Source organism: Drosophila pseudoobscura, chromosome 4 (genome assembly GCF_009870125.1).
Source record: "Drosophila pseudoobscura strain MV-25-SWS-2005 chromosome 4, UCI_Dpse_MV25, whole genome shotgun sequence".
Lineage (NCBI taxonomy): Eukaryota > Metazoa > Arthropoda > Insecta > Diptera > Drosophilidae > Drosophila > Drosophila pseudoobscura.
Window position 1 is genome coordinate 17,971,504 of NC_046681.1, and position 16,332 is coordinate 17,987,835.

The window sequence follows — 16,332 nt, forward strand, 5'->3', positions numbered from 1 at the left end:
ATTAATTATACCTCCTACAAGCTTTTAATTGTGCAGTTCACTGGTACACTAAATACTAAACAGTCGACGCTTAGGCCTCCTCCTCCTCTTCCACCTTGGGCTTGGGCTTGCGCCTTGATGGGCCCCGGACACGTGGTGGCCGCTTGGTTGTTGTGGACTTCGGTTTCGGGTTCTCGAGCTCATCGAGCTCGGCATCAGTTAAACGATCCTTGTACCAGTCAGCACTAGTAAAAAAAAACAGGCAGGAGACATGAAATAGGGTTTAAGCGAACAGATCTACGGATCATACCAATCAGGAACCTTCCGCGCCCAGTCACAATTTTTGGAATCCTCGTCGAATACCTGGCCAAGCTTGCAGCCGTTGCGACGGGGCAAATCGCCATTGACGCACACGTAGAAGAACTGACAGTCGTCGGGATCGGCGTAGCGGGGATGGGTCACAGCAATGCTTTCATTCACCTTGGGACATGTAAACTCAAAGATGTCCTCCGACTTGCAGCCAGTGACGCCCACTTCATCGGGCCACGTGCAGATACCGGTCTTGGGATTGAAAACCAGGCCTTGCGGGCAGGTAATCATGTTGAACTTGCCATCGACGCAGAAGTAAAACTTGTCGCAAATGCCGGGCTTCTCGTGGCCAAAGTATCCGTTCTTTCGGGGGCAGTGCTGCGAGGACTGAGGCTCTTCTGTGGGCGGGTAAAATGTTGGCCATTTAAAAATCACAAAGCAAAACAATCGCATTCCCCTTATCCCATCTCTGGCACCTACATATAAACTCTGCTAACGCACTTTCCACAAAACAGAATATTTCTAGGCCCAGCGTCCTGCTGGTCGTGGAAACCTTTTCTTTCTGTACTTCTATAAATTCATTACGCTTTCTGTCCGCCTGCACAAATGGCAAGCACACAAATGTATATTTAGGTGAATACCTAAATGTACATACTATATGGAATGCTTAGCATAGTCATATGTCAACGAGAGACAAAGGTAATTGAAATTGCTAATGGGCCTGCACAATGTGCACACTAATTGCTCCGATGGTTGGCAAATAATTTATTTAAAAACTAAATTTAAGGCAATATTTAATGTTACATAAAAGACAGAATTCATTTTACACCGGTTTATGGCCAGTTTTTGACTATACCGTTCTTAAAGCATCTCCTTTCCACTGCGTATGGGTAAGTTTGCAAGGCATGATGCGGGGAAGGGAAAACTTTAATAAAGTATTCTGTTGAAAAGTTTCAAGGATGCTACAGCTACACGTGGCGTGGCAAATGTCAAAGAATTCTCTTCATGCTTAAAGCTGCGGGAAGCCAATTGGGGATGGTTGGGCTTAAAATTTCGATGGCCCCACCAGCACCACCAGCACCAAGGAAATAATAAAATCACGAATAAAACAAGTCTACTGAGAAACGAAAAATAAAAACAAAGCACCATACCCCACCGTACCGAAGACCCAAGCCTCGAGCCTCGCGACCAAAGACCTATTGACGACAACAATTTAGGTTAACCGCCTCGCATGCCGTTTGCATAATAAATAAGTTAACAAAAAACGCAGCCAGAAGTAACGAGCAAATAAGTGCGGGCACGCAGCGCGTTTATGGGTTGATTTTGGCCAGAACGGAGACTGAGGCAGGGGCCGGTTTAAATATAGCACGGGCCGTGAGATTTTTTGCTGCACGTTGCGGTGCGCATACGTTAGGAAGGGAACAAATTAAGCAGACCCGGCTCTATACTCACGTAGCTTGGACCGTTTGGTGCAATCGATGTTGTAGGGCAAGTCGCACTTCTCCTCGATAGGCGTGTAGTCGTTGAAGACCATGCCGTCGGCACAGAGGCGTTCCGTGGGTACACCATCGCTGCAAGAGCACAGAACAGTCAATCAAACAATCTTTCTTCTCACAGTCGCACTGGCTGGTGGGGGCTCCAGCATGCAATATTACACATACGCATGGTGCGCCATACGCGCCATACGCACCATCCCGACATCCCAAACCAATCAACTTCCTTGAAAACTGACAGCTTGACACTTACAGACAGGCGTAGTATTTGTCGCACTGCTTGCTATCCGGGTAGAAGCCATTTGCCTCCGGGCACTCCTCGGTGGGCTCGTATTCTGCCGCCTCCTGCTTGCGCTTGGGCACAACAGCCGCCTCCCCGACCGGGTCGCGATCGCGTGGCGGAAAATGGCGCTGCGATGGAGGATGACCCGCACCGATGCGGAATTGTCCCCGGTACTTGGCTTGCTGGGCGAGCGTTGTTGTGATGCCTGTGATGAGAAGAGACCGGTTAGTTTAGCATCAAGCCAGTTTACGTATTTTGCTCAGTGTTAGTTTTTGTTTTAGCTCAACTTTTCCACTTTGTTTGCAAGAAACCCGTTTCGATCAACTCAAAAAACATCTACAGATACGAATATGTATATGAGTTGGCTCTCTGTTGGCCAATATTGCGACATGGGCTAAGCGGTCAAGCGACCTTAAAAGTGAAAGTAAGTATATTCAAGATAGTATTGTATTTGCTCGTAAACAGCTGTTTTGAGCGGCATCAGCTGTGTGGCCCACGACGGCTTCGATGTACCGTCGGCTGAGGCCTTGAACCGTGCAAAGAGATGACTGCAAACACAGTCTCAATCAGCGGAAAGCCAAGTTTTAGCCATGCACTTCCGACAAGTTGCAAAATCACACACGCTGGCAACAACTGCATCAACAGCCAGGGAGCCAGGGAGCACGGAGCACTCTTCAAGGTAAACCACTCCAATCAGGCGTTGCAAAAAAATAAAAAGCAAACAAACTCGAGAAACAAGAAAAGACGATTTCAATTTTTGTGCCGCCACCGCCACCGCCGACACCGCCGCCGCACTCAGCAACAACAATGCCATCAAGTTGCTGATGCTGACGTAGACTGGCTGACATTCGATTAAACGTTAATAAAGCAACAATTCCACACAGCAATTAGTCCGTGAAGTGTCGGGCAACATTTAAGCCAGGCAACTACAACTACAACTACAACCACGCCACGCCGCGCAACGCCACGACACCAACAACAGAAATACCAAGGCGGCGCTGGTGTCGCTCATGCCGCTGCAGCTGTCGCTTGTCATTGAAACATGTTTCGTACACGGGCCTGGGACTGGCAAAACAAAAACAAAAACAAACAAGAAACAAAAAACAAAAAAAGAAAAAGCTGCTCTAGCTCTCATAGTTGAGGTTGCTAATACTCTACGGCAGGGGCGCTATAAAAAATGCTCAGAATATAGCAGCGAAATGACTCGGGAAATTCCGCATGCCATGGGAGCGACATGGCTGAAATTAGTTGCTGCAAATTTCTAATTAAACAGTGTCCCTAGTTGCGTGATACTTCACAACGTCCATTGAGAACTTCATTAAAACTGTTGGGCAGTCCTTAAATCTGTAGATGTCCAAGGGCATTTCCTTTTCGGTATGCCGCCGATATGAAGCCGTTCTCCTTTTTTATGGGAGTTTTTTTTGTTGGCTGCAGTATGAGTGTGTCAAGCGGAGCGTCGCAGAGCGTGGCCTATGCGGTTTGAGTTGCTGACTTCGTCCCGGCTCTGACAGTCGCTCTGACAGATTGTCAACAAGTTTGTCACAGAGTCAGCCGGGTCTGTCGAAAACGAGGGCCCTGTTCGGCCCGTTCCCGGCCCGTTTGACTTGGTTTCCAGTCCGGTTAAACTAGATTAATTGTGTGCCTATGCCTCGGCTCCCTTGGCCTCTCCCCCCCTCAGCACCCCTCCTCTGATGTGGATGTGCTGCTAAACTTTTTTGTGCTCCGCTTTCTTTCGGCTATTGAATTCAAGTCACACACACGTTGTGGGTGTTGAGCCGTCGTCTTGGGGGAAAGGTGCATGGGGCATGGGGCATGTGGCATGTAGCATGCGTGTTAAGTTCAATGAACATTAAATAGATTAAAAATAAACAGATTGAAGCACTTTTTCATGTCATTCAGTGAACTGATGCGAGATTGATAATGGACTCCACTCAGACAGCTCATTTCGAAAGGGGTTGAGAAATTGGGCAGTTGAACGGTAAACTTCCTCCAGCTCCAGCATTCGCTCATACATTATTCGTATTTTAGGATAAAATGTCAACACGGCCCGAAAGAAAAATAAATTATACAATTTTTGCATATGTGTGTTTCAATCAAATTAAAAGTTTTCCATTGTTTCGACCGAAGCTCGCATTCACGCAGCTCGAAAAGAGTTTTTCCCCCAGTTGAATATAGATTTAATTTATTCCATTTCTGTTTGAACGTATCCCTGCATTTTGCAGCAGCACCGAATTTCAATACATTCAATTATGAGCTGCCACAATTTGCAATATTTTTCATGGCCATTTTAATGTAATTACAAAATTCGGCTTACGCCCGGGCACACGTTCACGCCCTCGCACGCAACAGTTGCTTGCATATTTATTCCGGCGAATTAACAATGTGAAATTTTAATGCTCTGCATATTTGGAGACAAACAAATTTTTAATGAGCTTTCACACAATAAATGAGCATAAAATTTGCCAGAAATTAAATTCCCGAATTTCCCATTGCGCTCTCAGTTGCAGCGCCACGAAACTATAGCAAACAAACCAAAAACCAAATGCTATGCAAATTGACAACTACAACAAGTGTCACAATGCCCACGATAGACAGGACAGGGGCTTTTGCGTCTGGTACGAGTACGTACGGATATTTACACGTGTATTCTGCCATCGAAATCAGACGCAAATTGACATGATTTGAGGGCAACAGTGCAGATATGCACATAAACAAAGGCACAAATAATGTTAACAACAAAATGTTCAGCTTAGATGTAGCATGAAAAGTTTTTAAATGTTTGGCTGTTTGGCTGTTTTGCTGTTTGGCTTAGTCCAACATTTGCATATTGTTCCCGTTGCCATTTGTTGGATTGTTTCGTTTATTTGCTTTTGGTTCAACAATTAGATGGCGATTGTGTGCAATGTGCAGAGCATTAAAGTCAGAATAAATTATTTAAACATTGGTGTACGGGCAGCATAGTGTGTTAATGACGTATTATTAATTGGGAAATGCAATTAAGAGCTTTTCAGACTTACCCACAGTCAAAGCCAGAGAAAATATGCAAATTTTCAAAAGCGCCATTTTATTAGCCGACGTAAACCTGCACAGACAGATAGTATAATTTAAAAACTGCAATTAATATGCTTTCAAGCCCTTTTAAAGACATTTAATGAAATCCGAAAGCTTTTCCCATCACGCCAGCAACTGAAATTCACTTTGCACTTCGTTTTCATCTTCCTTTCAACTTCGTCCGCTGCCGGACTGCACTCACCAAACTTCTGCTGTGGACTTGGAGCTGGAAAACCGATTGGAGTCAATCATTTATTGTTTCTCATTCGGCTCGCATGCTGCTGGAATCAACTTGGAACGCTAAGCTTTTTGTAAATCACTCTTTTGAGTCTTTTGGCTATGCTTGCAAGAGCACAACATTTCTTCTCTCTGCACTTGGGCGCCGATCGAAAGCTTTTGCCATTATCTTCTCTCAACGAGCTTTAAGCGCTGGTCGCGCGTGCGTACTTATAAAGAACCGGCTTTTTCAAGCAAACCAAACTTAAAGAGCACAATGTAAGCATTTTGTAAAGGATAACGTTAAATGTAAATGAAACAACCTTTGCGTTTAAAAACATTTCTGCAAGCCCATGCAACCATGTACCATTAACATCAACTATGCCAATAAGCTGTAAACAAATGGGAGCCCCGTCCTGGGAAACATGATCAACCGCAACGGGCTCCCAAGGAAAAGCAGTATGTACACAATTTCAGTCGGAAACGTAGCTAGCCAGGATATTTTACAAAGTTGTAACGAGCACATCGCTTCTCGAGCAGGAATGGGAAATTTGTCAAAAAGACGACAGGACGTGCTCCATTTCGAGCAGGCATCGATGATTTGCATTTTTGAAATTAACCAAAAAATATGACAAAATTTCGTACACAAGTTGGCCTCGGCTCGCCTCAATGTCGGCAGGTGGCTCTGCTGCTGCATATTCAGACTATGTTTGCTGCATCATTGTGCAGGCACAAAACACATTTAACTTGTCAAAGCTCAGCTCAGCCTGGTACACAGCCTCCTTGGGCACGACCTTTCCGGGCTCGTTTTCCAGCTCCTTGCTTTTCGTTTGCCTGTCATTTTGTGTGTTATAATTGTGACAAATTGTTCTTTTCTCGTCCTCGTCCTCCTGCCACTGCTACTGCTACTGGTGCTACTGTTAGTGTTACACATCAAGAGCTGCAAATTTAAGCAAGATTTCAAGCAAAATTGTGGAAGCTTTATGTAAATGGCATAATTAAATGGAATGACATGAATGGCTATAGATCGTATTTAAGAAATGTTGCCTGCAAATGCAAATCGCCCCCGATTCATAATCCTGGGCTTCTTATTCTTATTCTTATTTTCCATTCCACTTGGGATGTTTCAACTTTAAAATATGCCTGGCCGCCGGCAATTTAATAGAGGGTACAAAATGGGGTGGAAGGGAAATCGCTTAGCACAATTTTGGCCGCATTAGCAGCGATTACACAAAGCGCCCACACAATGCAATGCAACAATGGCATAACAATCACGAGTGAAATTAAAACGTTACGCTTGCAGAAATTTAGTTTTTGTTCTCGCAGGGTTCGGTGGAAGCTATTTGGAATCCGTACGGTTCTATGACACCCGCTTCAATGCGTCCGTCCATCCAGCTTATGCACCGCAAAGTATGCGGTGGCAGTTTCCAAGTGGCTGTGCTGTCTGCCGCTCTCCGACTGCTGACTGCTGACTGCTAACTGCTGACTGCGGTCGAAAACTTTACCAAAAGCTAATCATAATTTCTTGCTGATAGTTGGTCCAAGTCCTTGTGCACGGTTCGGTTCGTCCACGCTCCACGCTCCCCGCTCCACTCTCCCCGCCCCGAGACTCGCCGCAGCTTGCACTTTTTATCTATCCTCCTCCGCTTTATTATTATTTTCAATTTCTGGTAACCGCAGCGCCCTAAGCGCCACGTTATTGTCGTATAATTGAATATAATGGCAATGGCAATGGGGGATCTGTCTCCAGGGGGTATTATTCAATGGGGGGTGGATGGTCTTACTCATTGTATTAGCCGTCGGTTATCCGACAGTTTTCTGCTGTGTCCGCAACAATACATTCGCCTGGGGACACGAGTATGCATGTGATTGGGTGCTGCTTACCCACCGCATCGGGTATCCATTGAACACCGAGCACCGACCACCAAGCACAACCTACAAAGTATTCTGAAAAATGTAGGTTACATCTGTCTGATGTATTTTTACTGGTTTAAGCCCGGGAGATTTTCACTTAATTCGATTGCCTTAAAGTATCCAATGATTTATATCATAATCCTGTCACATGCTTTACTGATTCAATACATAAACTCCTGAGGGCAACCACCAACGCCCTGTCCGCCCCACCCGCCCTGTCCTGTCCCGTCCTGGACATGGCCGCGTCATCTGCCTGTCAGCGAGTCGATTTTGAATTGTCAGTGCAGTGCCACACGTGTCACGTGCGTCATTGGACCGCTATTACGCGCCAACAGCTTGCCTCTTGGTTTGGATCGCTGCTGTCATGGCTGCCCGTTGTTGTTTTGCCCCTTTTTCCATTTTTAATTAATGAGCAACAACGGTGCGTGGCGGTCCCCACAGTGGCCCCCACACACCCAACGCGATGGCAGGAGGGGTGCTGGGAATCTGCGAGCTGCGAACTGCGAACTGCGAGATAGCTGAAAATCTGAAACTAAGCCTCTGTTTGGTCATGTTTGGAATTCATTGTCCGTCTGTCTGCTCGTTTGTCTGGCATAAGTCCCTTTAGTTGGGCATCAGCATTTTTAATTGGGATTATACATAGTTTGGTTTACATAAGTAGGCGACTGAAATTTTAAATGACAATTTTCAATGGACATTTTCAATGAACAACGACAGCTTGCCCTGGTTCGGTGCATTGGCTCTGGGGTCCGCCACTAAGCAGATCAGGAGATAATGCGGGCCCAGTCCGTAGGGGAAACAGCTCTGGTCATCCGCTTATCGAGAATGCCGTCAAATGTACAGTCCAACCTCCTTTCCCACGTTCTATTCATGAATCAATGTCATGTGGCCCGAGAGGGCAGTATAGAGCACATCAAAAGTAAATACCCATGCAGGTATGAAGTGCAGATGTAAGTGCTCCACACTGTCATCTAGGACCATCTAGGACCATCTAGGACTACTGTCCACAATATTATGCAAGACGACGTCGCTCACGGCTGCAGACCATGTCGCGATAGTCTCCCGATTGCCACAGATTGTGACGTTTCAGGTCAGATTCGTTGGCTGGCATGTAGGCGAAGAAGGTGTCCTGGATGTATCCGCCCAGGTGGGAGTCGCCGCGCAGGGCCAGCCAAGTGAGACGCGTTTCCTCCAGAGCCAATTGATTAAGTGTGCCGTAGTATTCCTTTTTCATATTCTTGGCCTGGCACATGACTCGGTTTTTGTGGCTATAGCTGACCAAACCTGTGTCAGTGTGGATTTTGGCATTTAACATCCTTTTCTGACGGGACGTTTCCCTTAGACCAATAGTTTGGATGAGTTGACACGAGGAATTGACCAGCTGCTGCATCTCCTTGCTTGTGTATGACTTTCCGTAGCGCTTGGACACCCAATCTATCAGCATCGGCACCTTGTGGGCATTGGGAAATGTCGCCAACACATAGTTGGGATTGGACTTCATGATCTTCAGGGCTGCCTTTAGCAGAGCCTGTATTTGCTGCCTGTCGTCAGGATTAATCGGCTTCACGCTCTGCATCGTCCTCGACTCATCCTCCTCTTTTTTCTTAGCTGCCATTGCAGCTTCCGCTACGGCGGCGTTCTCTCTAAATACTCCGGTAGCGCAGCTTGCGGCCGCTTTGAGCACAGCTTTCGATGGCCATTCATTGTCTTTCTCTGGCCCTGGACTCGCACCGTTGCTCCCGGCTAGGGCCGCAATGCAAAGTTTCTCGATTAGCGGCTGCTTATCCTCCAGATCCACGGGAAAGAAGTCCGATTGCGGCTCAACGTCTTGAAGGTCAAGTCCTTTTAGATTGAATACCTTGAAGTAGTCAAGCTCTATGCCCTGGCCGGTCCTTGTGGTAAAACAGTCTGTCTCTTGCTCTAGTGGGTCTTTACGCGGACACTGGAGAGTCCGACTACAGGGCGGAATGAGATCGGCGAGATTTTTAAAGTCAGTGCTGAGCACCTTTGAATCCTCTTTGGTTATCTGCGACTTTTTCTTTGTATGCCTGGTGCTGGACGACTTACGACTCTTTCTCTTGTGCGAGTGACTCAAAAGGCTGGCCGTTTTACGCGTATGTCTTTTGGGCGGCTTCTTATCCGTTTCGCTGGGTTCAACCAATATCTCGTCTCCGATCACCAGTTTGCAGTCTGCTTCCACCAGTTTGCAGTCTCCGGCCCCACATCGTCTGTTTGATTGCTGACCTCCTTGCAGCTCCACCACTTTAACCAATCCATCATCTTGCGGAAGCGGATGGGCCTTGGGGTGCAAATCGGCGCCCAGAAGAATCGACAAATCGGCCCTACCGGCTCTTTTGGTATGGGGCGTGCTTACGAGATGAGTGCACACCTGACAAGTTCCGTCCACTTTCCCACTGCGAACCTTTCCGACTTCGATCAACTGTCGCTGGGAAAAATGTCGGATCTTTTCGGCTGCGCACTCGATCTCTCTTTCTAGATTCTGTATGACCCGCTTGCGAGAGGCCTTTTTGTCGGAGCCCGACAAGTCCAGTAGAGACATACATCTCTGGAAAGCTTCCTCGGCCACCTCCTCCTTCTTCTTTGTTGCGGCTTCCTTTACCAGGCGATGGGTGTGGCACAGGGACTCCTCTTCCTCAACGCCCATTATCGGGGGGTCCAAAGTCAGGCGATTGAGCTCGTCTGTCAGCAGTTTCTTGATCACCCGCTTGGCGGGTGAAAGCTTGTAGTAGGAGAACCACCGTAAGTCCTCCTCTGGAATCTCGAGCAGCCCCCTATTCTTGTCGTATTCGGGAAAGCGCAGCTTGCTGTCGGGAGGTCCCCACTGTTGGTTTTTCGCCGGATTGAACAGCTTCGGCCGCCGCAGAGGTGCAAAGTATGGAGACTCACAATCGCGGCGTGTGGGCTTAGGCTGTGTTGCCGTTTTGTGCCTAATTTTGGCACAGCCCCCGGGTCGCAGCTTTTTCGAGTGCGTGCTTGGGGGCAGCAGGCGGTCCAGCTCGCGCAAGGTGGCCGGCATGTCCAGGTGGGCAATGGCCGAGAGGAGCAGCTGTTCGTTCACCGTGAAATTTTTACGGGTGCACTCGGAGTCGGCGGAGGTATTGATCGGCTTGTACTCGGCCTCCCAGATGAAATAGAGAAAGGCTATTTCGCTGCCATTACTGATTTTCATGATGGTCTTGATTCGGGAAGCTTTCACCATAGGCCGAAGGCCCAAGTGGTACAAGCAGCCAGACACACGATACGTCGACTCCTGTTCCGTGTCGTCCCGCAGGGCACGGAACAGCATGTCACAGGCACCGATCTGCACCCGTGATAGTCCCCGCAACCAGTTGACGCTCTGACTCTGCAAAAACTTTGACAGCTCGGTTCCATCCATTTTCGTTCGATTCAACTTCTTTGGCAGGCGAAGATATTTTTGTAAATTTTGTCTTTTTTCGTAAAATGTTTCACTACAAATTTATGTGTACGAGTACTTAATCATGTGTGTCTGGAGAATACTAGAATTTTAGAATTTTCAAAAAAGATTACCGGAACTTTATCTCTACTTTGGGGAATCTCCTTTGCTGCCCTCGAGAGCCAGTCAGAGATTTCAGAGATTGAAACCAATGTTAATTACATCATGGAATACAAATTCCATCAAGGAGCACAAACCAAATCAAAAGCCTTTTACATTTTAAAACGAAATTTAATTCAATTACGCAGCTTAACTGCCCAGCAGAATGTAATAACCGCAAACGAAAGGAGAAAGAATAGAAGACGGGCAGGACAGGCAGGATACGCAGGACACCCAGCCAAGACAGGACGGGGCGCGGGAGAGACTTTGCTTGGCTAAGTAAGCGAGCGACTGCCATGCGGCTACATGATTGCATTTGTGCTCTTGGATGTCGTTTGTAATTGTCTGTACTTAAAAACTCATCAGACAAAACGACAATGCGGCAATGGTCGGGGCATGGGGGCCTGCACTGGAAGTGGAATCATTCCCACCACCACCACCACCAGCATCAGCATCAGCAGCCGCCATCAACATCAACATCACCAGCCGCCACCGACATTGCCATCGCCATCGCCATCGCCCTCAACCAGGCCAACAGTTAAGGACAGTTTTATCAACTGCAGGACAAATATTGTTGCATACCCCCAGGCGCAATAAGGCGAGCTGAGCCCGAACTAGTTGCGTGTTGTGTTGAGTCGTTGTTTAGTTTTGTTAGCACTTTATGCAAAATGGCGACTGTTCCATGTTTGTCTTGTAGTGCGACAACAAGTGGGCAGGAGTGGCCGGCACTGATATCCCTAGCCACAAGCCCCTATCAGGGCGCACTTGACGGTTGGCGCATGGCGCATGGAGCATGCAAAACTATTTAATCAACACTCAGTGGCATTTGCAGCATTCAAAATGAGTTTAAAATGCTCTTTACTGTAACTCAGCTCTGTGGCAATTAGTCGCATTGTGGTGCGAAGTCTGAGTTATGCACTGAGCGTACAGTTTGCATATAAATAAGGCGGCGACAAAACTTTGCTAATGCCCCTGATGAAGTTACTCGGCTCGCCCAACACGGCAGCCACCGCCAGTGCACGGTGCTGGGGAGTGGAGTGGCAGCTGCGGCATCTGTGGCATGGAACGCATTTTGCATTTTTAATGCAGACTCAATCTATGCAATTATAAATTTAATGTGCACAATGGAGCACATTCAGTTTTAAGCGGCATAAAATGAAGTGCCAACCTCAAGAAGGCAGCTTCTTCAGTAGATAAAATTGTAGTGGCCGGGGAACAGCACGTCCTTACAGCCTGTCCATAACCTTTCACTACGGTTCTTGGGCTTGGCTCATCAGTAATTTCAAAAGGTCCCACCTTGTCCACCGACCAAGTTCCAGGAGCCTGCCAACAAAATATTTACACTCCAAGGAAGGCCCCCTCCAAGCCCTCAACTCTGTATCCAATTTGCAGCATAGCAGGAGGCGCCTCCACCTCTTCAACTGAAGCTCTACGAGGAGCCTCGACTCCATGGCGTAGAGATGAATGAAAATTGATTCCCTTTCTACTGCGGACTGGCAATTGAATCAATTTTTGTAATTTTATTTGCGCATAAATAAAGGATATGGCAGCCACAAAGCTTCGACCCAACTTCGACCACAGGTGGGCGGACAGGACATGCCAGGGCCAATCATACAAAACTTCACAGAGGATTGGGACTGTCAACTTGGTGGGGCCCGCCCCACTACGAGTATCATCCGCCCATCCAGATATACTCGTGCACTGCGGGCTAAATGGGCGAGGACTAGACCGACTGGGACCAGCGCCTGAAACTATGCTTTGAACTTAATTAGCTGCACATTACGAATTTTTACTGCCAGAGTCGGTTACTGCAGTCAGTCGGTCGGTTGGTCCTTGCCACTTCCTTTGGCCATTTTACGGCAGGACTAATTTTTGTTTTCGACAACGTCGACGACGACGCCAACAGCAAAGGATTGTCGCAGCCCCGGCCATACACATGGCAAGGCAGGGGCAAGAAGGGGACCAGGCGAAGCTGGGGAAGCTGAGGAAACGAAGGAAGGGGCTCCAGGTAGGAAATGTTATACCACAGGCTGCACAGGCTGCGTCGTCGACGCCAAAGGAAATGTTACCGAGATTAAATGTACTGCAACGACCATGGCGATGTCGGATAGGGCGTCGGATGAGGAGGTCGTTGCAATATATAGAGGGTGTGGAGGGTGTGGGGGGGAAGGGGGGCTGGCCCTGTCTACGCGGACAGGTGGTCAAGGCGTGATTATGCTGTGACACCCCATGGCCTGGCCCTGGAAGCAAGCTACCGATTCCATTCCATTCCAGAGGAGAGGGCCTGCTCCTGCTCCTGCTCCTGCTCTGCCCACCATTTGCCCACCGAGGCTTTGTCCTGCGTGTTGGCGGTGGCGTAATAAGCGAAATGAATTTATGCAGCACAAATTTTTGCAGCTCCCCATTTTCATTGCTCTTTTTCTTTCTACTCTCCACTTTTTTCCTTTAGCTGTAATTAAGCAAAAATGCCGAGCTGGATATTTAAAATGATCAACAAAACTTTCCGAGCTGCTTGGGCTTTTGCTTATTTAATGCTGCCCGTATAGAATATCCTAATGGCTTTATCAAACGAATGGCCATCGAACACTGAAACTCAAGTTTATAATTGCCACATTTTGCTTTTGATAAGCAACCGAGAGAGGGAGAGAGGCAGAGAGGGCGAGGGCGATGAAAACTCTTCCTCTGACCTGAACAGAACCCATCATAAAGCGATAAGCACTCTTGCCTTTACAGAATGGAGCGAGCTTAAGAGCCCCCCAGAATGTGATGGGGAAAATATGTTTGTAAACGATGAACTTCAAGTGGCTGTGGGTAAATATAAAACAGCAAGTGAACTGAACACCAAGCACACATCGCAGGGAATCTGTGCATCTTCGACGAGTACTGGTCGGCAGTGGGCAGTGTGATATCGAGCCAGGAAGAGGGACTGTAACAGGAGTGGAGCACAGACGACTTGGGTCCAAACGGAGCAACCAACACGTATCAGTAACAGCCAGGGTCGCAAAGTCGAGAAGCTTCAGTGATACCCAGGAGCAGTATAAGTTTCCGAGCGTATTCCACAACTCATCATTGCATTGTATTGCGTTGGCTCCACAGTGCTCACCTCAGGCACGTGCCTCCCGCAATTTAAAGGCGGACCTGCAGAAGTGCAAAGGAGTAAAGGAGCAAAGGAACCCGTTCCGATGCCGGCACCAAACAAAAAGTGCAACCACAACAACTGCAAAAAGGGAATAAAGAAGCATAAAAGAATGAAGCTTACTGAACAAAAAAAAAAAAACTATTTGAAGTCGGTATATCCGTTTAGGAAGCCAACAACTTCCCCTTACATAAGTAGTGGTAAACACACACAAACACCCCAAAAGAAAAACCAACACCCCCGTCACACACACACACACACACACACACACACACACAGACACTCAAAAACATAGATAGAAACAGAGAAATACACACGCAGGAAGCACTAGCGCTGGGTAAAGGAGTCAAGTCGAGTCGAGTCGAGGCGGCCGTACGCATGGCTTTTTGCCTTTCCCACTCCCAGTCAAAGGCATGTTCTTGAGCAGCTTTTCATAGACGTTAAGCCAGAGAGCTGCACTTGTCGTATCCCTCCCTCTGCTATGCCACGCTGTGCCGTGCCGTGCCGTGCCCTGCCGTGCTCTGCCCCTTCCCCATTCTTTGGCCAACTTGAAGTTTTCATAACAAATAAGAAAGGCTCGATACTTTGAGTAGTCCAAAAGTTAAGCTCAAGCCCGCTCAAAGGCTGGCAGCCAGATAAAATGCAAAGCTCTTGAGCGTTTGAAACTTAATAAAAAATCCTCCGCGCTGCGACCTCCTCCCAGTAGTTCCGGAGTTCAATGTCAGGCTCCGCTGTGCTGTGCTGCCTGCCATGGAATGGGCCAAGTAATTTCTTAACACATCGCAAAAAGGGCTCAGCATACAATAAATAATAAAAAGTAATTTCTTGCACACTAAGAAAGATACTTGGTCTTGAATAATTTGTTAAGAATACTTTCGAGCACGAAGCGAAAAAAAAATGGCCATCCTTTGGCCATTGCCTGAAAAAAAGTGCGCTTTTCATTTTGTTCAGCTAAGATTTTTGATTAAAACATTTGTGGGTGGCACAACCCCCAGCACCCAGGGGCGTGCCGTTCAAGGTGAGCACGCAAGTTTTTGAAAAATTTTAATTAATTCTCTGTTAAATGAAAACTTTCCGGGACATTGGGACAATGAAATATGGCTTGCCAGATGAGGGACACATCCACGCAGCCACGCATTTGCTCATTTTGATTTATGGCGAGGGTTAAGGAAACTATGGCTCGATTGAAGCTCTTCACTATCGCCGGCTCCAAGGGATCAGCCCGGGCACGTTCGTGGAGGTGCCCTCGGGGGGAGTGGAGTGGGGGGGGGGGGGGGCAGTGCTCATATCGCTTGTTGAAACGCACGTTACCCAGCAGCCCACTGGCTGTAAGCAGCATTCAAAGCATTTCGCACCACATATTCCTTTTGACACCCGCTTTAATATTTATGGCCTAATGCAGGCATGGACGCAGCCCCTCTGCCAGTGGCCGATGCTATGTGGCCACATAGCAACTTCTTCTCATAAAGTGTCCGGCCACGCCACGCCGCGACGGCCTGCCCTGCCCGGCCCTGCCCTGTTTTGTTTCTAGCAATTTAACAGCTTTTGGGTAAAATAACAAGCCCAGCCAAACACACATCACGACAAGCAACAACCAACAGCCAACAAACGCAACAACGTTCGTGGAACGGGGAACAGGGAACGGCCAACAAAAAGTCAAGCCAAACAATGCGCCACAAGAGGAGTCCGCACCTCTGCTGCCGGAGCGGAAAGTGGAAGACTAGAGCTGTAGAGGCAGATGTCAGGGAGAGGAGACAGACAGTGGCAGGGAGGCTGGCGATGGGGATGGGGATGGGTACTGCATATTTTTGCAACACAAAATAAACCGCAACAGCAGCAATTTGCGTCGGTTGTTAGTTTGGAGAGTTGCTTAAATTTACATGGACAGGGCGCACACATGACTAGACATGCGATCTATGGACAATGGGGTGGGGGGTAGGGGGTATGGGGTGTGGCGTATGTGTTCACGTTGGACCCTGCGCCATAACTGAATAAAACCATTTTTAAACAATTACCTTTAGGAGTGCTTTTATGAGCGCGGAAGTTGCGGACCAGCAGGAAAAAAACCAAACTAGCCCTCGCAGGGAACTCTCTAAAAAATGGCCAGAGCAATATTTGGCTTCCATTAGCTGCGTTTTATGGACTCCCCAGCGATCCTCTCCGTTAACAGTTATTCAAGAGGTCGTGAGGTAAGTTCTTCACTACCTTCGTCCTCTCAGATCGAAGACTGGAGCTGGTCTTTCCCTGGAATCAATCAAATTCAATCTAGGACATAATTTCGTGACATACACGAAGTCACGAGCAGACCTTTGATTTTTGCAGCCCCAGGCACATGTGCAATCCTTGTGCAATGTGCAAACATCAGGACCAAGTTTTT

General features: G+C 47.7%; 2 protein-coding genes across 2 annotated transcripts; both read right to left on the reverse strand.

Annotated features, from left to right (window-relative positions):
• obst-B (obstructor-B) lies at positions 1–5,382 on the reverse strand. The gene is made up of 6 exons (XM_001356278.4): positions 5,318–5,382; positions 5,082–5,146; positions 2,035–2,269; positions 1,741–1,859; positions 290–686; positions 1–224 (listed from the first exon to the last, which is right to left on the reverse strand). The coding sequence occupies exons 1-6, from the start codon at positions 5,365–5,367 to the stop codon at positions 71–73; spliced, it is 1,020 nt and encodes a 339-aa protein (XP_001356314.4). The 5' UTR covers positions 5,368–5,382; the 3' UTR covers positions 1–70.
• Positions 5,383–7,825: 2,443 nt separating this feature from the next.
• Positions 7,826–10,769, reverse strand: LOC4817397 (uncharacterized). The gene has a single exon (XM_001356279.4). The coding sequence runs from the start codon at positions 10,640–10,642 to the stop codon at positions 8,258–8,260; it is 2,385 nt and encodes a 794-aa protein (XP_001356315.3). The 5' UTR covers positions 10,643–10,769; the 3' UTR covers positions 7,826–8,257.
• Positions 10,770–16,332: the final 5,563 nt, after the last annotated feature.

Coding starts and splice junctions, on each gene's coding strand:
- LOC4817397 (XM_001356279.4), bottom strand. CDS start 10,642: ATGGATGGAACCGAGCTGTCAAAGTTTTTGCAGAGTCAGAGCGTCAAC.
- obst-B (XM_001356278.4), bottom strand. CDS start 5,367: ATGATTGACTCCAATCGGTTTTCCAGCTCCAAGTCCACAGCAGAAGTT. Junction 5,147..5,317: donor AAGTCCACAGCAGAAGTTTG/GTGAGTGCAGTC, acceptor CTGTCTGTGCAG/GTTTACGTCGGCTAATAAAA. Junction 225..289: donor GCGCGGAAGGTTCCTGATTG/GTATGATCCGTA, acceptor TTTTTTTACTAG/TGCTGACTGGTACAAGGATC.